Raw genomic sequence first — 21,418 nt, forward strand, 5'->3', positions numbered from 1 at the left:
TTTCACAATAATGTTTGGTATAGTATATCTAGAATACATTACTTTAGTAAGATAGTTAGTATAATAAATTATAATAAATGAGTAAATATAGTTAATGACATTCAGTGAACCTTGATTTCTTCTAAAAAAGAAATTGCTACAAAATATTTCTTTTAAGCTCTATTACTTATTTAAAAATGCCCATAAAAATATTTTTTTCACTCAGAATCTTCTTCTGCTTCAGAAATGTCAAAATCTAAAACAAAACAAAAAGCACTGACAGTTCAACATGAAGACTAAAGTTAGAAATATTCAAACAAAAGTAAAAATTACTTAAGTTAAGTTGAGAGTTATCTAAAAAGAGCTCTGAGGTCAAAAGTCTTTTTTTCTTTTTAAGATACAAATGTAACTTTTACATACAAATGTAACTTTTTACGTACAAAGGTAACTTTTACATACAAATGTAACTTTTTACGTACAAAGGTAACTTTTACATACAAATGTAACTTTTTACGTACAAAGGTAACTTTTACATACAAATGTAACTTTTTACGTACAAATGTAACTTTTTACGTACAAAGGTAACTTTTACATACAAATGTAACTTTTTACGTACAAATGTAACTTTTTACGTACAAAGGTAACTTTTACATACAAATGTAACTTTTTATGTACAAAAGTAACTCACATACATACAAAGTTAACTTTTTAATTTTTTTTTGGCATATAGTTATTAAGGGTCCAGCAAACAAAGAAAAAAATCAGAACTTTTTTGCATTAGGAATTAACCTACACTTTAAAATATGAACTGTTTTTACTTATTTTCATACTTTCAACAAATAACTTAAAGTAAGTTTTTACAATTCTTATCACTTCAAGATAATTTAAAATTTTAAAAAAAAATTATTTAAGGCTCTTTTTTTACTAGTGTAACTCAGTGTGCATCACAATTTTTCAACTGCCATTATCATCTGATTTTTCAGCATGATCATTGACAATAAAAATATTCCTGTAATAAGTTTGTGTAGTCAGTATTTTGGTGGAATATTGTAACTTTTATAGTCTATATAAATAGTGTTTGATATTCAAAACGCATACCGCAGATGAAAATATTATTCGTGAAATTTTCACACTTTAAAATTTTTTGAAAGAAAAAGTTATTAAAAAGAAAAACAAAAAAAAGAATAAAACTTAAAAATTTTTAAGTTTTTAAAAAAATTAAATTACTTCCATATTGCGCTGCTTAATATTTAACTAAATGTTTTTGCACAAAAATATTTACACAACTGGCAATATAGAGAAGTTATGACTATCTCTGAAATTACAGTAGCTAATTGGCAACTACATTCCAGGTAACTAAAAAATTTTTCTATAGGGATTGCAAATCATTTTGATATAATATTAAAGTTACATATGGTCTCCTAAGCTAGTGGAAGGACTTGTGTATCACTAAATTGATCTTTGGATTGTGTTTATTAATGTTCTATATTGTATATTTGTGGCTAAATATTGTGTTATGGTAATTAAGTCAGACAAGTTGTACCTTTTATATCACACACACACACACACACACACACACACACACACACACACACACACACACACACACACACACACACACACACACACACACACACACACACACACACACACACACACGCACACACACACACACATATATATGTATGTATATATATATATATATATATATATATATATATATATATATATATATATATATATATATATATATGTATATATATATATATATATATATATATATATATATATATATATATTGACATAAAATATATATCAACGTAAAATATATATGTGTGTGTGTGTGTGTGTGTGTGTGTGTGTGTGTGTGTGTGTGTGTGTGTGTGTGTGTGTCGATCACAGATAACAATCTAAAAAAACTACAAAAACTTCATTTAAACTTACTCTTTTTATCTGCATTGAATAAGATCTCATTTTCTTCTCTCCGTTTCATTATGTCTTTAAAAGCTAAAAGGGTCCTATTAGACCTATTCCCATCAACCGGATAATGCTCATGACTTTCTTCCATGCGACTATTAAATGAATCTTCAAAGTCACTGCACAACAAACCCAAACTTACACCAATTACTGAGTATAAAAAATGTACCTGAGGATCTACAATAGAGAAACAATTTATTTTACCATAATATTAAACTTTAGTTTATATTAGCTATTAAATGGAATCTTTGTTATAGGCTTTTTCACAGCACTTTCTCTCCAATTAATACATTCTCTCAATTTAACAACAATAGGTACAAGAAAACTATTCTTACTTCTTAATACATGCCATCCTTTAACTTTATTAGCAACAGCAACAGCAAAAGGTCCCGAAAGAGAAAACATGATAATTGTTTTAATGGTCATTTTAGTTTTCTTATTACTGAAACATAGGATAAAATATGTAATGATATTCAATATTATGTGTGTGCACACATACATACATATAGAAATTGTTAGGTATATGTACAAAAATGTATACATGTAAAAAATATATACATACAAAATTTGTCAGTTATATGTATGCAAATGTATGTATGCATGTATGTATGTATGTATGTATGTATGTATGTATGTATGTATGTATGTATGTATGTATGTATGTATGTATGTATGTATGTATGTATGTATGTTAACACACACACACACACACACACACACACACACACACACACACACACACACACACACACACACACACACACACACACATGTATGTATGTGTATATATATATACACACACATACACGTTATGCATTTGTGTATAAATACCTGGCAATTTCTATATTTTTATAAGTTCTATTCTTTCTATATATTTTTTTTAAAAAGCTACTAAATTTATATTAATCTTTTGATAACTGATGTGAACTCTAATACGCAAAACACTAATTCACAGCGTTGTAGTTGCAAAAAGTAAAACTGTTGAGAAGCTTGGCAAGAACATTTACTTGTGTACCAGGTTCTGTGCACAAAAGTATTTATAAATTTTAAACTTTATAATCTTTGAGAAAAATTTTTATAAAACTTCTAGGATTGCATGCTGTTTTAAAAGAATGCAAATAAGAAAGTGCAGCAATTCATGGATATCATTTACTGGAGATTTATTTCCTCGTTAGCCTGCTCATAATACCGTCAAACAGAGGAGAAGTTAGCCAGAATTTCCGAAATTCGTCAACGGCAAAGATTTCGTGTATGCAAAATAGGGTAAAAGATGTTTTTTGCGGTATTCACTTTTTTTTAGAAAAATACTATATTGAAAATTTCCTTCGATAAAATGAAATTTGCGATGATTCAAGATCTTCTTATTTTTTTCATACACTTTATAGATATTAGCTTGTAAGATGATGATTAATATTAGAGAAACTTTTCTTTTATGTTTTTGATTCTTCAATGAGAATATATTGGTAATTCCAATAATAAACGACTTTAAAGTTATGTAAACACTGAATCTGTTTTTTGTGGCAAAAGAAAAAAAAATCTGCTTTTTGGGGCATTTTAATGGCAAACTTTAAATTTTGCATAAAAAACATTTTGAAGACCTTTTTTAATTAATTAAAGTAATTTAAGTGATTTACACTGTAATCATGGAAAGTTGTGACACTTTTGAAGTAGAGAAACCAACAATTTCCAAAAGATAGGAAAAAATAAGAATTACGAAAGTGTTTCTTTAAAAGCAGTCTTGCAAAAAGTTTCCGAAGGAACCTTATCAGTTTATGGTGCTTCCAAAATGTATACCATACCAGAACAAATAATTAGGTGGCATTTAAAAAGCAACAAAATGGAGAAGATCTGAAGAAAACTGGTCCTGAAAATCTGTTAGCAAGGAGAATCAAGAAATTTTTGGAATATTTTCGTAACTTTTTAGAAAAGAATGGTTTGCTTCATGCCCATGATCGTACAGATGTTTTCTACGATGCTGATGAGACAAATTTTCTTTCCAGGAAAGTTGCGAAAACAAGTTTACAAAGTTAATACTTCAACAAAACATCACTGTCTGTTATCGCTTTGGAGCTAATGGTTCCATGTTAAACACCCAGGTTATTTTAAAAGAAATGTTTATTTGGATATGAGATCTTGCTTATACTTCTGGTACTGTCAGTGGTGATTTTCTATTCACTCAAATTGAATTTGTATTACAAAACCTAAGCTCTTTTAAAGGTTACATTTAGAGAATTGATAAGGAATTGAAAGATGTTGTACGTCCTGTTTTCATATTCTTAGATATTTATCCAAGTCAAGCTAGTGTTAATTTCATTAAACTGATAAAGATAAAAAAAAAAAAGCGAAAACAAAATCAAAGTCATCTTAACCTGTTGCTAAAAAGAAGTGTGGAAGACCAGCTAATATTTAATGACATGTATTTTATGTTTTTAGTGAAATTTGGAATATTTCGAGAAACTAACTTAGAACTTCTTTCATTCTTAAAAGCTAAAATACAATAAAAGTAATTTAATTCGCAAAAAACATTTTTAAAATACCGCAAAAAACAATTTTTTTTATCACCAAAAATAGGTTTGTCAGGTAACTTGGCTTCTTTAGTAAGACTGAAAAGTGACAAAGTATAAACTAAGTATCTTTAGTTTAGTTAAAAAATGATAAGGTTTATCAAGTATATTACAGTAATTTACAAAAGATCCCCTTAGTTACGATGGTTTGTTCTAGCTATGTTTTATAACCCAGAACTTTTGTTGCACGGACAAATGTTCGTATTACAGTAGGGAGTTTTGTCACGTGACATTTTATCGCGAAAAAAAATTTATCGAACGTTTTTGAAAAACTTCGTCCAAAAAACGCAACAAATGATTTTATGTAGGTGTCGAAGAATGAAAACCCACCCATGAAAATAAATAGTATATATGTATATACAGATGTTATTTTTTTTAGAAAAGGTTGCTTTACAATATTTTTTTTGGGGACATCGTTTTGCTTTAGAATTGATAAAGTTATTTAACTTTAAATGTTTCAGTTTTGTTTATATACAAGTAAATTAAGCTAATTCTTTCGTCCCCACATAAAAATAGATTCTGCAACTATTTATTTATTATGTCAATCAGTTTTTTGTTTGTTTTTGGAAGTCTAATAGGGTGGGTTTTTTATTTTCTAAGTGGAAATTTTATAAATTTCCCCCGTCTTTAGATATTTTATTGTTAACGCAACTTTTTACACAAGAAAAAAAAAAGATAAAGTTTTTTTTTTCGGTGCCAAAAGTTTAACGAGAAACTTTAAGGAAATATTTCATAAAATGTGTATGAATTAAAAATATTAAAACAAGAATATCTTTGGAACTAAATAAGCTGCAGAAGTGGTTGAAACCATTTTGAAAATAAAATATTTTAAGGAATCTAATGCATTTTAAATAAAAAAGATTTACATTGGCTATAAAAATTGCCTAAGATCCCTAATTACAGACAAAACTTTCTTTGTTTATAAAATTGACTGTACGAATTATTGTCCGTGACACGAGTAGTTGTCCGTGCTACAAATATTTTTCGAAGTGTCTTCGTAGAGCGCAATGCGCTCTACATAGCCATTAGCTGCTCAGAGCGCAATATTGTACACGCATGCGCAATTACTTTATTATTACAGTGCGATTTATATTTCACAATAAAACTGGTTAGATAGGCGGTTAGGGATAGGGATAGGGATAGGGATAGGGATAGGGATAGGGATAGGGATAGGGATAGGGATAGGGATAGGGATAGGGATAGGGATAGGGATAGGGTTAACATCAACAAAATTAAAAAAAAAAAAATTTAGCGCATGCGTACAAAGTATTGCGCTCCAAGTAGCATATGGCTGCATAGAGCGCATTGCTCTTCAAGTAGCAACGGCCAATATTTTTTATGTATTTTGAATTTTATAACATAGAAAAAGGATATTACAGACAATTGAACGTCAGTTACGTAATTTGGTTAGCTAACTGACGGCCAAATGTCCGTTAATTCCTTTTTCTGTGTTACAAAATACAGGCCTCTGATCGCGAAAAATGAAATTCTTTAAAATCGTGAAAAATCAAGGAAAAATTTTGAACCTTTTTTAAACATGTTCCTAAATAATAGGATATTTTATGTGTGTTTGTGTTTGTGTGTGTGTGTGTGTGTGTGTGTGTGTGTGTGTGTGTGTGTGTGTGTGTGTGTGTGTGTGTGTGTGTGTGTGTATATAAAATAAAAATGATAACAAAAATAACAACAATAACAATAGCAAAATTATTGTTACACAATACTCTAGTGTATTCGGTAGTAAAGTAATATTACAGCCCTATTTATGGAAATTTATGCTTTGCTAATGCTTTGCTAATGCTTTCATACACTATGCACCTATGAAATTTAAATATAATTGTTTAAATACTAGTTATTTAAATAAATTATCTATATGTTTACTGATATGTTATAAAATATTTTGTTGGTTTTAAAATCTGTTTTACTTTTCATTCAAGTTGCACTTTTTTTTTGATGAAATTTCTTACTGTAATAATGTAAATACGTTTTTGTACCAATGCTCCCCATGTAAGGGAGCATTGGTACAAAAAACTATGTTTAGAAAATTCGAAAGTATTATACTTAACCGTTAATATTTCTGAATATAAATTATGTTAAAATGTCGCTAATACATTTAAAAAAAAGCGAAAATTATTTACTTATTTTATTTTTTCTGAAATTCTTTTTGTTTTTTAATTTCTTGTCGAAACGTACCAACACTCACCCCTCTCCCTTACTCTGTGTAGGGGGGAGGGGGTGAGCGTTGGTACGTTTAAAAAAGTATTTTTTAAAAATGAGATTAAACTTTTCCAGGAGTGTTAAAAATTTCATTGTGAAAAATCCAAAAATGAAAAAATCGGAAATCTTCAATCACTTTTTAAAGGAAGCATATGCACGTTCAACTTTGTATAAGTTCTTGAATAAGTTGCAAACTGATCGACCAATTAAGGACAAGAAAAAAACAGGGCGGCCATCTTCATCGACACTGGCTTAGCAAAACAATAAATACGGAGTGAGTCCAACAGCAGTTGTAAACTAAGTTCTGTTATTTTTCATTGATGTTTAAAGCAACTAGAAATCGCTGAATGGCACCGTCCTCTTCCATGAGGTAAAACTCAAATTCATTCCAACGCTTCATACTTCTATTGATAAAATCAATTCTAATCTTTTTTTAATTTCATTCTAAAGCTGCTTTTTTTTCATTTCAACAAACATAAGAACAAAGAGCTTATTTTTTAGGAACCATAATACCATTGGGCAATAGCTGATGTAATAGTGAAAAAAGAAAACCCAAAATATACCTCAGTTTGTTTAGCTGTAGCATTTGCTCAGCTTGTAATGAAATAATGTATATTATACACAATTTTCTTCATCTCAAGCTTCTGTAAACGAAGAATGAAGTTCGCAGTTCTTGCTATATCAATACTATCAATAATATCAGCGTTCAAGTATTTTTTGTTAATTTCTTATGTTTTTTTTATTGCTCTTACATTTTTTTTGCCATTAAAAGTTTCATTAAAAGGGTACAAAATTTCATTAATTTCGTAGCAAAAAAGTTATTTTAGAATTTTTTTGTCGTAATACTTTGATTTCCAAAAAAAAAACACCAAAATAACAAACTTGATAATTAAGCAGTACACATATTTTTAAGCAGCAGTAGAGCAGTAGAGCTTGTTATTTTTAACGTCTTCTCTTTTAGTCCTCCGGAGAAATATTTCTGCTACCATTATGAAAACAGAAATTTATGCCCCGAATAATAAATATGATTTTACATTCAAATAAACATAAAAGTAACACATGTCTGGAAGGGAAAACTAATATTTAAAATCAGCTTTTATTTTATTAATGCTTTCAAAATATGTTGTTTAAATTATTAAGTAATGCATGCTCTTACTGAAGTCTCCGAAATTTTTATAGATCGTCGAATGTAGAATGCAATCGAGGCATATATATTGGAGCTTTTAACCTTAAAGTATTTGGCTCATCAAAAATTGAAGAGTTTCTCGTTAAAGAATATTTAGTTAAAGTAAGTATTATTATAAACTTCTAGCAATCTATTTAAAAATGATGGAAGATTTATATGTTAGGTTTTTTAACCACCCTTCAATGGCAATTCAATATCTTACAAAGCATATTTAACATAACGAGAGTTTCATCCTAAAGCTCTTTTGAAAACGAAATCTGCCCTATAAGTAAAAGAAACATAGTTGTAAAGATTGTTGTAATGGCATTCTGCATGGTACCAGTTTACATACTTATAACTTTTAAGTTTGAGATGTAAAAAAAAAAAAAAAACGTTAGAAAAAAACATTGAGTGACTTTTTAAATCTATGTTAATATCTTACGTAAAAATTCTGTTGCTTGCAGATAATTCTTCGCTATGACATTATACTTATTCAAGAAATTCGTGAAAAAAGTGGCAACGCCTTGTCGACTTTAATGACAGAAATTAACAGCAGAACGAGCAAGAGGTTTGGCTATCAAATTATTGTTGAAATTTATTATTGAAATTTATGTTAAAAATTTGAAAATATTTCAGACTATTTCAGACTATTATCGTGGGTTATAAAAATCTTTTTTAGCACGGCATACAAAGTGATAACGAGTCCAAGATTAGGACGAACAAATAGTAAAGAACAGTACGCATTCATTTATAGGTAGAATTTTTTTAACGAAAATTATGGTAAGCAACGTTTAGAGAATAAAAAGTTAAAGATTTTTTCCTGCGTTATCTATAGAGGTGATCTTGTGACAGTAGAAGATTTTTATACATACGAAGATCCATATGATGTCTTCGAGAGAGAGCCATTTGTCATCAGGGTTAAAAGTAATAGTTCAGGTACAATCGCACAACAAATTCAATCGCTAAAAATTATGAAATTTCTTTAAATTTCATCTTTAAATTTCACTCACTACTTTTGTTTAGCAATGAGCCAGTTTGCTATCGCTGGAATTCATACTTCACCTCGTGATGCACAGAATGAAATAAGCAATTTAACAATAGTCCACAACGATATTTTAAATAGATGGAATTTATCTAACGTTATAATTATGGGCGACTTCAATGCCGGATGTTCTTATGTCAGTAAATGGAGTGAAGTGGAGCTAGCACGAAAAAGAAATTTCTTTTGGCTTATTGTTAACAACCAAGATACTACGTCAACAGATACGACAGAATGTGCCTATGACAGAATAGTGGTGACCGGAGATCAAATGTTGGAGGCGATTAATCCAGAAAATGTTCATGTTTTTCGATATGACGAGGAATACAACTTGGCACTAAATACGGTTGTTTTTTTTGTTTTTTTTTTGTTTAATAAGTTTAACTAACGATGAATTGATTTTATGGCCTGAATCATTTCAATTTAGAATCTAATGACGCAATGTGCTTAACTCTTTTCATTAAAATTTCATTTAGACCCTCGCAATTAGTGACCATTATCCTGTTGGATTTCAGCTAAGTATAAAACTAACTTTTTTAACTTTATCAACTTCGTCCTCTTAAACTTTTTTCCTGATGTAACTTACTATAAAAACTAATAGAGGATGAGATAGAGGATGAATTAAAAGAAGAAAAAACGTCACCTTTTAACAAGAAACCGGACTTTTCAATACATCTGAGCATGTAAAATTTGTATAGTTTGTTTAATTTAGGATCAGAGCAGGAGCAAAAGAACATTCGCTTCCGTAAATCATTTATCATATGTGATGACGAGATAAAATCCGGTTTGAAAAACAAAACTAGTAAGATTCTCAAAGTTCCTTTTAACTTCCGAAGATATGATGTTATTGACAAGTTCCAGCGCTCTGGCTCTTACTTAGAGAGAATAATGAGAAAAGAGTCTTCAGCATTTAATAGTACTATATCTTACATAAAGGAACTGCCTACTCTCTTTCCAAGTTTAGTCTCGACTCAACAAACTACTAGTGCTGAAGAGTTCGTTACCAAAATGAATAAGCGAGTTTTTTTACCTGACGGTTACGGAAAATACAGTACGTTAAAGGATTACTATAAAACAAGATCAACAAAATACACAGTTGACGTACAATGCGATCTAAATGTTCAAATAGAGCCGAACTGTTGCTTACGTATAGAAGCCATTATACAATAAGCTATTTTTACTTGTTGATTTTAATGTTTAATGTATACTTTTAGCGTTCAATTTATTACAAAAATCTTTTAGTCCTAACTTTTTAATTGAAATTCTTGATATACAAAACTGAGGCAACAAGAATTTTTTCTTTTTAATTTCAACGACTTCTCACCCTTTTTTCTGATGTTTAGCGGGACGTTCAGCAGGATGTGTAGCGTCTCTACACAGAAAGTAATGAGATACTGATGCTAAAACTGTAATATTCAGTAAAAACGGAAAACTTAGAGACATCAGATTTTTATAAATCAAACCAACGATATATAAGACAACGATATGCAAGGTTAAAAAAATAAATGAAAAAAAAAGGTTAAGGAATAACAGTAATTACGAATTTTTATCACATCTTAGAAAAATTATCATCGTTTTTATCGTTATAATTTCTAGCAAACTTTTTTTTCTCACGAAATCTCGGAGCAATGAAGCTTTTTTTCTGAATAACTCTTTGCTCGGCTACAACTGGCTTGCCACGAACAGCCAGAGTTGGTTGTTGTTTGCTCTCAAAAGTAGAGTCCAGGTTTGAAAAAGAATCTCCCATTTCAAGCAGTTTCCAGACCTCTCTCAAAGAAGAATCACTCGATGAAGATATTAGATTATTGAAAACTGGATTTAAAATATCTTTATATTCGTCAGCACTCTGATCTAAAAGAAAAAGAGATCTCAAAAGATTGAGATCAAATGAATAGTACGAAGTTAGTTAATAATCAGCCCTTTTAACCGTTAATCATGTTCGAAAAAAATTTTAAACAAACGAACCTCGGACTTCTTTATCGATTACAGTAAAATTATGAGGACTCTCTAATGTTTGTGAAACTTTTTGATGATTTTCGAAAGTTTTTAACGCGTTTTGTTTTTGATGATTTTCCAAAATGACTGAAGTTGTTTGCTTTTGACAAATCTCCGAATCTTCTGGCGCTCCTTGTTCTGGATGATTTTCCGTCACTTTTGCGTACTTCAAAGTGCGGTCATTTATATCGTCATATAGCATGTCGGCAGTTTCTGCAAATTTGCCTGAGAGAAATTATATTTAAATAATTGTTTTTTTCCTGGCTTCTCAACTTGTAATCTAAATTCATTTACCTTGAAAAAAAACTTTTTTTTTTCACCTTGTAATGATTTGAAATCAGCACGAAGCCGATTACTGCAATTGATCATTTTCACTCTTTCAATTAACAAATTTTTGATTCGTTCAATTGCCAACTTGAGTTTCCATTTGTGTTTACAAAAATCTTTACAAAAATGGTTTTGTGTGACGCAAGCTGATATTATTGTTACATCGAAAAAAATGAAAAATAAACATTAAATCAGCAATTTTAAAAAGAAAATTAACAAAAAAAAAAAGACAGTTTGAAGAAAAAAACCTGTAAAAAAAAAAAAAAAAAATTTAAAAAATCATAAATAAATAATAATAAAAAAAAGGGGAAAAAATATCTCAAAAGAATATACCTTTTTTGTAATCATCCAATAATTGTTTCTCAGGTTCGGAAAGCATTTGCAACTTAGACAGCTAAAAAAAAAAAAAAAAAAAAAGGTCAAAAGAAGTAGTGATTAAGTTTGTAAAAAGGATCACACCTCGAAAAATAACCAAACTGAACGAACAAAATGAAAAGAACAAAACGAGAATATAAACGAGTAAGGAAATTAGATGTATAGAAATAAAATATTAATGTTTTTCTTATTCGAACCGAATAGTCCTTAGTTTCGAGACTTTAGCACGTTCATATTTAAATGATCACTGATCGTTTAAACGCATAAAATGAAATGTAAATAAACTAAATGCACGTTAAATAATTGATTTAAGAAAGAGTTAATATTTTAATAGAAACATCAACAGTTGCCTGAGTTAAAATGTTAACCATCGAAAATATAAATCACCATGCGGAAAAAGAACTGAGAAAAAATTAAAGATGAAATCGTTTTTCGTTGCTGTTTTGTTAACAACGTTGAACGATATTGTGTGTCTGTTCACACTTTCTATAGGAATACTTTCACCAGGAAGGAACTCTATTGAAAGTTACATATATAATCTGACAGTCGAAATGGCAATAAAGAATTTTAATGTAAGCAACATAGTGCTTAAATACGGTATAAAAGATGTTGAATGCGAAAACACTGCTTTGCTTATTGGTGAGTTTTTCTCTTTTTTTTACTTTTAAATGTGAAGATATGAAGAGTATTTTACGCATGCGAAGGAAATTAAAGTTTTAAATCTTGTTAAAGAAAGCAATAAACAAGGGATAAATACTTTTGCCATTTTAGGAAAATCAAGCGAGTTCTTTTTCGTTGAAAATGTTAATGCTATTATTGGTCCAGGTTGTACAGAGGGATGTTATATAACTTTAAACGGCGCAAAATACACTGGTGCCATGATGATTTCGTACGATTGCACTGATTTTGACAGCAAAGAGAGTCAAAATTTTGCAAGTGTCAGACCATATATTGATAACGCCACAGACATAGCAAACTACTATTCAGCGTTAGCTAAGGAGTTCAATTGGAACATATTGGGTATTTTATTTTCAGAGGAGTGGTGGAGTGAAGCAGCGCTTGATGTGGAGAGATTATTGGTTGCTCAAGGATTTGATGTAAGAAAAATTGTAACTGAGGATTACGATAATATAACTGATCTCTTGGATGCTGTACAAAGTAGCGTGAGAAGTAAGGATAAATTTATCGTTTTTAAAATTGCCATAAAGTCTTTAATTTACATGTAGCTGCCACGCTTATTCTTACCATTTGAGTTGTAAGAAGACCATTTATGAACTCGCCACAAATATCTTTATTAATTTCCTTTTTCATGTTAAACATCTTTTAGTGATAAAAAAAAAAACTTTCTAATTATAGGTTATTCTATATCTTCTATAGTTTATATATATTTTATTTAGTTATTCTCACCCTTGCTCCTGAGAAAAATGTTATTGAGTTTATGGTCGAGGCGAATAAAAGAGGATGGCTTAAAAGTAGTGAGTATGTAATAATTAATGTAAATCTTGATATCGCTACAGCAAAAAAAGCTCTAAAGATACTTGACCCTAATCAAAAAGTGGAGAAGCTTATGGTTGGTACATTTCAAGTAAGACCAACCGCGATAGAAGATGGCCAAACAACACAGTACTCTGATTTCAAAAAGAACATCACATATGAGTATCAGAAGAAGTTTAATATAGACAATGTGAGATTTTTTTTACTATCCCCTCGCCACTTCTTCGCCACTAATGTTTACCAAGCATTATTTTTTATGTTCTTTTAGGAAGAAATTCAGGACTCATTAATTTCAGCGTCATACATACACGACTCTATTCTATTATATCTCAAAAACGCAGAATGGCTCGTAAAAAAGAAATACCAGCAGTACCTTGAAAACAGTATCGAACAATTAAAAAATGAATTGTACGCTAACATTACTAAAAATACGTCCATGTGTAAGACATTTAATGTCACACAAGGAAATCAAAGCTGCACTGGGTGTTTAAAAAATTGTACAAAAAACTCAAGCTTGCCTATATTCGACCCAACTCTGTTAAATATCACTGCATTCAAGTCAACGTTTAACATCGAAGAGCTTTTTTCAAACTACTCAATGATATCTAGGGAAATCTTAAATCACACCATCAACGGTAAGTCATTTTAAATGACGAAATGCTTTGTTTACACTGGCCTTTTTAAAATTTTATACATAACAACAATAAAAAAAAGAGAACGTGTCTGAAATTTAAAAAGAATCCATTTTTACAGGCATCACTGGAACATTCCGTGTTGCACAGACTGGATCACGTATAGCTGATGCCTTGTTGATAAATGTTCAGGAGGATAGCGCATTATTATATATTTGTACAGAAGCTAAATCAAGTTTGGACTCGATTAAAAAAGCAATAGAAAATAATATGAAGAATATCAAATGGTTAGGAGAACATACACCAAGCGATAAACCAAAATGCGGATTCGATAACCTCGGTTGTCTTCAAAAAAATACCACAAAAACAATCATCATGATAGTAGGTATTTTTATAGGATCCATAATCACAATAATTATTGTATGGAAAATATACAAAGTGCAACGGTACGAAAATGATATAAACAGTAAAGCGTCTTTCATCAACATAGATGATATAAAAAGTACTATTCTTTTAAGAGCACATTCGCACATTGGCGAGATCTTGAACGAGAAGGGTGAAGTTAATAAAGCAAGCGGTGTCAAAAAACTGCAAGCAATATATCAAAATAAGAACGTTATGTTAAAAAAATTACCAAAAGAGCGTATCTTCATATCAAGAGCTATCTCAATTGAGTTAAAACAAATGAGAGATCTAGAACACCCAAATCTTTCCCGAATCATAGGTGTCACTATACAATCACCTTATATTTGCATTGTACAGAATTTTTGCAAAAAAGGTAGCTTATATGATGTACTTTTAAATGAGGACATGCAGCTGGACTGGGTGTTTAAACATACATTTTTATGGGATATAGTAAACGGAATGTGTGCTTTGCATGACAGTCCAATTAAACTGCATGGACATCTAACCTCAAAAAACTGTTTGATTAACCACCGCTGGGTACTTCAGATTTCAGATTATGGCTTAACTGAGTTTAGTGCAAACAACCGTGCAGTCAAAACAGAATCAATCGAAAATGAACAAGATAAATATGAAGCTTTATTGTGGACAGCACCTGAAAATATAAATATACCGAGGAAAACTAGTAAACCAGGAGATGTATATAGTTTTGGAATTATTATATCAGAAATTATAAATAGGAAAGCCCCCTATTCTGAGTTTAGTGAAATGCGACCGAGTGATATTATACATTATGTAAAAAAAAGATGTATACCTCCTTTTCGTCCTCATGTCACTTTACAGACCGGATTAGACCCTAAACTTTTGGATATTATGAACAGCTGTCTAAGTGAGTTAGTTGAGGACAGACCTACATTTAAAGAGATAAAGCTCTTAATAAAAAACTTTCACGGTGAAAGTACTGATATACTTGATAATATGATCGAAATGATGGAAAAGTACGGTTCAGATCTCAATAAAGCTGTGAAAGAAAGATCAGAAATGTATAGAAAAGAAAAAGTCAAATCAAATGAACTATTGTATAGATGCGTTCCCAAACCAATTGCAGGAGAATTACTAGAAGGATCTACAATTGAACCTCAATATTTAAATTCTGTTTCTTTACTTGTTGTAAGGCTAGAAAATTTCAACAAAATTTGTGAAATGCTTGAACCGCAAAAAGCAGTAAATGTATTAAACGACTTTTATAAAATGATAGAGAAAGTATTGATGACAGATGAATGTCAAAGCATCTTTAAATTAATCTCCATTCGTGAAGAAATAGTTTTGTGTTCTAATATTCCAGGGTTTCAAACAATTGCAGAAGCTGCAGACCTGGCAAGGGTTGCAGTTAAAATATCATTACAGTTGTCTATCTATAAATGGAGATATGTAAGGCATACTAACTTAAAGTTATCTATGGCAATCCATACAGGTAAGCATGTTCTTACCAAAGTCTTTTAAACTTCATTTTTTCAGAAAAAAAAAAAGAACAAAAAAGCAAATATTAGATGAAAAAAAAGAGTTTGATATTTCTTTTTATATACTATAAACAACTAAAGAGAAAAAACCTGAATAAATAAACTCCAAAACGATTTTAAAAATCTTAATCTGACAAGCCATTGAAAGGTGAGTAAATAAACTAGTTAAATTGTTAATTTAATATTAAAACGAGATATGTCAAAGTAAAATTGTTAAATACAGGGCCTGCAACTGGAGTTGTTACAGGAAACAAAGTGCCCATTTACAGTATGTTTGGTAACACGGTAAACTATGTCCGCTCACTTGCTGAATATGTACCTATCAATACAATTGTTGTTACAGAGAGTACAACAAAGTTGTTGAGAAATGATGACAATTATGTATTCGAATATGCAGGTGAAAATGAGGTAACTTATGGTTTGTTAATAAAGCGTAAGATTACCTGACAGATTTCCTTCCTAAAGAAATAACCATGTTTCTTAACAATATGGTTAATTCATTTTGAAGGGTAATTACTTATTCAAAAATTATAACTGCTGCATTTTTTATATAAAGAAGGCTGTTATAAGTAACTTTTTTTTGTATAAAGGATGTTGGGAAAATTGCACCTTCTTATTTGAGAGAATTAAAATCTGTTGGAGTTGCATTCCCAGATTGGATACCTGATTTAGTTAGCTGGAAATTTCCTTCCGAATTTGATGTAGAATTCCAAAAATGGGTTATTAAAAAAAACAAAAAAATTTGATGGCAGCAGCAATATTTGAGTTTCAAGAGTAGCGGGAAAAAGTTAAAGAAAAATTTACCATGCATAAAAACCAAATAGATGATTGAACTACCAGTACGTTCAGGCTACCTTTAAATATCTAAAACCACTGGAAAACAAACTTGCAAATGTAAACAGACCTTACAATTGTGACAAGTTGCATCTAAATTGCATTCAACACTATGTTTGCAGTTAAGTTCCGATTCTGATCTGATTTGAGAAATCACAAGTTGAAGATCACTTATCTGTTTTTTCATAGCATTTATTTTATGATCATAGTTCTTTATTCTTGAAGATGAATCAAAGCAAATAGCTTCTATAGTAGTAGCTTGTTGGCGTTTCTCTTTTTCAAGCACAGTAATATTATTCCTCATGCAAACTATGGTGGAATCTTTCAGTTTTAATGAAGCTAATAACTCAGTTTTTTCATTTTGCAACACACCTTAATAATAAAGAAAACAAAAAAAAAAACATATACAACAAACGTTAACAAGTTAGAAGAATATGTTCAAGAAGAAAACAATTGAGCAGTTTTATTAGTGAGTGATATTACCTATAATTTTGTTAAGGCTACCAAGCTGTGTTTGCCATGAATCTTCTAATATGACTGGATATTTGCCCAAAGCCAATTGTGTTGTGTGGTCTTCAAGCTTGTTTTTCAAATCACGATTTGCTGATTTTAGAGATGCAATTTCTGACTCCAAGGACAATAGATAAGCTACAATACAAATATGCAACAATACAAATATACAAATATATATACTAATATAGAACAAAATACAATAAGGTTAAGTACTCTACAAACAAATTATTTTATAACTTTTTTAGAAAAACTAAAAGATAATTGAAAAACTTTTTTTAGATATTAAAATAGTGTATTTTTATATAAAAAAAGGGATTTCTCAATGCTTATACCAGCAAGTGTTAACAATAACAATTTTTCTTTTTAACTAACTATACAACTTTCAAAAAAATTTCTTTTTTTTTTTAGTTACTTAATAACAAGTATTACTCTGTATAAAAAGTCCATACTTTCATTTGGTGGTTTTAAACTCTGATTTTTCATTTGCTCACTAAATAATTCCATCTCTGTACGCATTTCTTTAATAACCATTTTCAGTTGTTGATTTTGGACATCAAGTGCCATTGAATCTACAATGAAAAGGGTAACTAATGACCTACTGTTAACAAAACAAACTTTAAAAAAAAAAAAAAAAATATTGTAAAACACCTTTTTACCAGTTTCTTTTAATTTTTGAATTACACTTTCTTTCTGAAGCAATTCATCTCCCTTTTCTTGAAGAATTATTTTTAACTAAAAACAAAAAGTTCAAACAAATAAATCTTGTTAAATTTAAATCTAATTAAAATTTTTAAAAATGATGATTTCACACCTTTTCTTGCTCCTTTTCAAGCTCAGAGATAACGTTTCTGTGCTTATCGGATATTTCGTTTAATTTATTTTCCGTAAGCCTTTTCCAGTTTTCTTGGGATAGAATGTTGTTCTCTTTGTGTATCTTTTCTCTTTCAAGTGCAAACTCCAACTCTTTTTTACATCTGAAGATGAAATAAAAATTTATTGATTTCCAAACCTTTATTGAATTATCATACAAAAATTGATGATGGATTTTTTTTACTTTTGTTTTTATTTTTAAAAATTAAAAATTTACAGAACTATTGATAACAGTTTAAGATTTTTTTAGCCATATAAAAAATCCTCGAACGACTTTTTTAGATATCAAAACTGACCTGTATTTTCATAAAAAAGGACCTTCTCAATGGTTATAACCATCAAGTTTTAACATTTTTTTACTGTTAAAATAATGAGCAACAAAAAAATAATAACAATAAATGATAATGATAATAAAAATAACAACAACAACAACAATTGTAATAATTATCATGACAATAATAACAATAGAAACAACACTAACAATAATAATAATAACAATAATAATAATAATAATAAAAAGTAAATTTATTGAGAAACAAGTACTTTTTAGAGCAATCTAAATATTTTTAAAAAACAAACACTCACTTTTGAAGACTAACTTTGCAAGTATCTAAATCTTTTTTCAAATTGCTTTCTGATAAATGTAACGTTACATTCTCCACATCTCTTGCTACTGTAGACTGACTCTGTTTGTCTTGCAGATGCTTTACGATGAATTTTAAATGATTTATCTCTTGTTCTGTGCTATAGAAAGTTGTGCATTATTTACTTAAAACACCCAGTTTATAATGTGATTAAAGACTTATGTAATTATTAAACTGACAATTTATAAAAGTACATTAAATATATAACTTAAACTATTGATAAACCTAAATAATAGCTAAATCATCAACAAAAACTTTATAACGAAATTTAGAGAATCATTTCTTAAAAAAATGTCCTGAAATACTGTCCTGTAAGTTCAATGAAAACCATGGCTTGTTGTTTCCTCACTTACAACACTACAAGACTGGTAACAAATCAATATCAAATTTCATAATTAATTTGAACTGGAAAATCTAAAGTGAGTTTAGTTTGTTTTGAATTTTTACTGGTTGAAAGTTGCTACTGCACAGCAATATTTACAGACATTTTTTTCAGTCTCTCAACCACAAAACTTTTTTCACAATTTAAGAAGTTACAAATACTATTCTTAAATACCTGAGCAACTTAGTTTCCAGTATTTTTTCATTGTTAGAATACTTTAGTTGGCATTGTTTTAATTGAAAACTCAAAGCTTCATTTTGTTCATTACAAATTTTTAACTTTTTTTGAAAAATTTCTTCTTTTTCAATGGCTGATTTTTTCAAATCTTCTACTAATTTTTCTTTACTGGTGCAACACCTTTGCAGATCTTCCCATCTAAACAAAAATGCTCTTATTAACATAAACTCTCATTACTCTTTGGGGAAAAAACCCAGCTATCCAAACATATAACATGAGCAGTTCAGTCAGAGCTTACATAGCTTATAACACTGGTTATTCATTTTTATCAATGCAACTCTTGAAAATCAAATTGTATTGCATAGTAATTAAAATTCTTGACTAGATAACTTCTAGTTAAGAATTTTTATTACCATACAATACAATTTCTATTATCTATTGAATCTTTAAAAAAAAAGAAGTAGAGAGAAAAAAATTTACTTTTTTCTTATCTTTTCTTTTTTTTTAATTGAGCTTTGACAAAATTCTTCAACTTTTGCTTCTAGTTCTTTGAGTTGATTATCTTTCATCCTATTAACACTTTCAATTTCCAAAACCTTTTCCGCCAACTGTTTCTCAAACTTCATTAATTTTTCCTGGTCTGCTGCAGCATGATCTGTAGCTAAGGATGCAGAAGTTTGCAGCAATTCTACCTCTTTTGACAGCATTTTGACCTAATAGAAAAGTTCTTTTGACAGCATTTTTAACCTAAGAGAAAATTTCTTTTGACGGCATTTTGATAAAGTAATTAGATATCATAAGAAAGATTCTTACATCATATATATCTTACATCAATCATAACTCATTCAACTAGAATTCTTTTTTGAAAATTTCTTAATTCTCAAAAAAAAAAAAATAAGAAAATAGTTATTGTTTATACCTTCAACTTATTTTCGTATATTTCAGTTTCTTTTTGATCAAGAATATCTTGATAATCTTTCTTCTGATTATTCAGTTTAATTTCATTCTCATGACAAAGCCTAAATCTTTGCATTTCAAAATTTTCTTCCAATTCACTAAAACATAAAGAACCAACAAATAAATTGCTTTTATGACAATGTTATTTTAATTTTTCATCTAAATTTTCTACCATAAAAAAAAAACACTTTAACTTAAAAAGTTTGAAAGTCAATCTGAATTACTCAAAAAAAATTATGCAGAAAAAATTTGAAGAAGATTTATGATTAGTTTAAAATTTTGACATTTCAATTAAACTGATGCGCAGAGGCAAAAATATTAGTGAGTAGAAGGTAACTGGCTAGCAGATCTGTGAAACCACAACAAGAGTGATTTAATCTTTATAAAAATATTGATAAATCAAAAATTAATAAATATAGTATAAAATCTTAAATTTATCATAATTAACCAAAACCAACCTCTTTTGTTTCAGAAAACTGTTTATTAGTTGCTCGTGCTGGAGCTTTTCATTTGCAATTTCAATTTCTTTCTTCTCATAAAAAATATTTGCTTCATCTTGAAGATTTTTTAACTTCTATTATAATACAAACAATTTTATTAAAGTAATTTTTAACATTTATAGTACACAAAATATCTTTAAAAATTTACAAATTAAATTACCATTTGATAACTAATACAATTTTCTTCATTCTCTTTCATGGCTTGACTGCATTTTTTTTCTGCAAAATCTATTTTGATTTTCATTTCATTTAACTCAGCATCCTGTAATCTCACATTTTCTTTTAACTTTAAAAACATGCAATCATACTTTTCAAGCTCTATATCTCTTTTGGCTAGGAGGTCTAAATTATACTCAAAATCCTTTTTTAGTTTACTAAAACGTAATCTCTCCAGGCTGATTTGCTTATCCTTTTTGAGCAACTCATTTGTAAGCGCACTTATTTGTTGTTGCAAAAGATTGCGCCATTCCTGCTCTTTTGCAATTACAAGTGTATTAAGTGTCTCAAGATCTTTAGCAGCAGCATTGGAAGTCATGTGAAAATCATCTCACTGTTTTGTGCTAAACTTTTACATGGAAGTTAAAATATTTACATCTGTAATTATTTTATTTAACAAAAGCTTCCTATTAATCTTTTCTTAAAACCCATTATAAAAAACTCTTAATAGGCTGACCTAACTATAAAAGCAACAATAAGAAACAACTAAAATAAATGGATTACTTGTTTAGTACAGCTTTTTAATTTCAAAAAATTACAAAAACACAATGAACAAAACAAATAAACATTTGTTAACATCAAAACAGTATTTAAGTCCAATTTTTCATTTTTTGGACAACCATATATGATGGTGTAAAAGTTAAG

At 29.1% G+C, this 21,418-nt stretch overlaps 4 protein-coding genes across 6 annotated transcripts; 2 read left to right on the forward strand and 2 right to left on the reverse strand.

Moving 5' to 3' along the window:
* Nucleotides 1-91: 91 nt before the first annotated feature.
* Nucleotides 92-2,423, reverse strand: LOC149891753 (uncharacterized). Its single transcript, XM_090080677.1, has 3 exons — nt 2,292-2,423; nt 1,924-2,133; nt 92-235 (listed from the first exon to the last, which is right to left on the reverse strand). Exons 1-3 carry the CDS (start codon nt 2,380-2,382, stop codon nt 198-200), a joined length of 339 nt encoding a protein of 112 aa, XP_089936803.1. The 5' UTR covers nt 2,383-2,423; the 3' UTR covers nt 92-197.
* A 4,809-nt stretch (nt 2,424-7,232) lies between these two features.
* On the forward strand, nt 7,233-10,176 carry LOC145195279 (deoxyribonuclease-1-like). The gene is made up of 8 exons (XM_090080667.1): nt 7,233-7,441; nt 7,911-8,019; nt 8,361-8,464; nt 8,576-8,650; nt 8,732-8,832; nt 8,920-9,281; nt 9,412-9,454; nt 9,648-10,176. The coding sequence occupies exons 1-8, from the start codon at nt 7,389-7,391 to the stop codon at nt 10,103-10,105; spliced, it is 1,305 nt and encodes a 434-aa protein (XP_089936793.1). The 5' UTR covers nt 7,233-7,388; the 3' UTR covers nt 10,106-10,176.
* A 295-nt stretch (nt 10,177-10,471) lies between these two features.
* LOC145195269 (coiled-coil domain-containing protein 57-like) lies at nt 10,472-21,398 on the reverse strand. Of its 2 annotated transcripts, none has more exons than XM_090080662.1 (15): nt 20,718-21,398; nt 20,516-20,631; nt 20,020-20,155; nt 19,581-19,813; nt 19,098-19,298; nt 18,483-18,641; nt 17,839-18,001; nt 17,684-17,759; nt 17,477-17,596; nt 16,998-17,162; nt 16,585-16,886; nt 11,591-11,651; nt 11,251-11,403; nt 10,901-11,155; nt 10,472-10,786 (listed from the first exon to the last, which is right to left on the reverse strand). In XM_090080662.1, exons 1-15 carry the CDS (start codon nt 21,090-21,092, stop codon nt 10,485-10,487), a joined length of 2,817 nt encoding a protein of 938 aa, XP_089936788.1. In that variant the 5' UTR covers nt 21,093-21,398; the 3' UTR covers nt 10,472-10,484. The 2 variants fall into 2 exon arrangements, with proteins under 2 accessions (XP_089936788.1, XP_089936789.1); XM_090080663.1 differs by having other exon boundaries at nt 19,581-19,847; nt 20,718-21,302.
* Nucleotides 11,957-16,873, forward strand: LOC145195256 (atrial natriuretic peptide receptor 1-like). 2 transcript variants are annotated; one of them, XM_080073071.2, is made up of 7 exons: nt 11,957-12,271; nt 12,404-12,802; nt 13,030-13,316; nt 13,395-13,761; nt 13,880-15,634; nt 15,904-16,077; nt 16,271-16,873. In XM_080073071.2, exons 1-7 carry the CDS (start codon nt 12,052-12,054, stop codon nt 16,345-16,347), a joined length of 3,279 nt encoding a protein of 1,092 aa, XP_079929197.2. In that variant the 5' UTR covers nt 11,957-12,051; the 3' UTR covers nt 16,348-16,873. The 2 variants fall into 2 exon arrangements, with proteins under 2 accessions (XP_079929197.2, XP_079929190.2); XM_080073064.2 differs by having other exon boundaries at nt 11,959-12,271; nt 15,904-16,088; nt 16,271-16,769.
* Nucleotides 21,399-21,418: the final 20 nt, after the last annotated feature.

The sequence above is a fragment of the Hydra viridissima genome, unplaced genomic scaffold (assembly GCF_058129835.1).
Source record: "Hydra viridissima isolate aposymbiotic clone 2 unplaced genomic scaffold, HvirCarnegie_v1 scaffold_2, whole genome shotgun sequence".
Classification (NCBI taxonomy): domain Eukaryota; kingdom Metazoa; phylum Cnidaria; class Hydrozoa; order Anthoathecata; family Hydridae; genus Hydra; species Hydra viridissima.

Excerpts from the sequence above, each read along its gene's own strand:
- LOC145195279 (XM_090080667.1), top strand. The coding sequence starts at position 7,389 with ATGAAGTTCGCAGTTCTTGCTATATCAATACTATCAATAATATCAGCG. Across the intron at positions 8,465-8,575 it reads AACAGCAGAACGAGCAAGAG|CACGGCATACAAAGTGATAA; the intron begins GTTTGGCTATCA and ends AATCTTTTTTAG. Across the intron at positions 9,455-9,647 it reads TCCTGTTGGATTTCAGCTAA|GATCAGAGCAGGAGCAAAAG; the intron begins GTATAAAACTAA and ends TGTTTAATTTAG.
- LOC145195269 (XM_090080662.1), bottom strand. The coding sequence starts at position 21,092 with ATGACTTCCAATGCTGCTGCTAAAGATCTTGAGACACTTAATACACTT. Across the intron at positions 18,002-18,482 it reads TGCAAAGTTAGTCTTCAAAA|ATGTAAAAAAGAGTTGGAGT; the intron begins GTGAGTGTTTGT and ends TTTCATCTTCAG. Across the intron at positions 11,652-16,584 it reads CAACTTGTCACAATTGTAAG|CTGTCTAAGTTGCAAATGCT; the intron begins GTCTGTTTACAT and ends TTTTTTTTTTAG.
- LOC149891753 (XM_090080677.1), bottom strand. The coding sequence starts at position 2,382 with ATGACCATTAAAACAATTATCATGTTTTCTCTTTCGGGACCTTTTGCT. Across the intron at positions 2,134-2,291 it reads AGGATGGCATGTATTAAGAA|ATCCTCAGGTACATTTTTTA; the intron begins GTAAGAATAGTT and ends TCTCTATTGTAG. Across the intron at positions 236-1,923 it reads ATTCAATGCAGATAAAAAGA|ATTTTGACATTTCTGAAGCA; the intron begins GTAAGTTTAAAT and ends GTTTTGTTTTAG.
- LOC145195256 (XM_080073064.2), top strand. The coding sequence starts at position 12,052 with ATGAAATCGTTTTTCGTTGCTGTTTTGTTAACAACGTTGAACGATATT. Across the intron at positions 13,317-13,394 it reads AGAAGTTTAATATAGACAAT|GAAGAAATTCAGGACTCATT; the intron begins GTGAGATTTTTT and ends ATGTTCTTTTAG. Across the intron at positions 16,089-16,270 it reads AATATGCAGGTGAAAATGAG|GATGTTGGGAAAATTGCACC; the intron begins GTAACTTATGGT and ends TTTTGTATAAAG.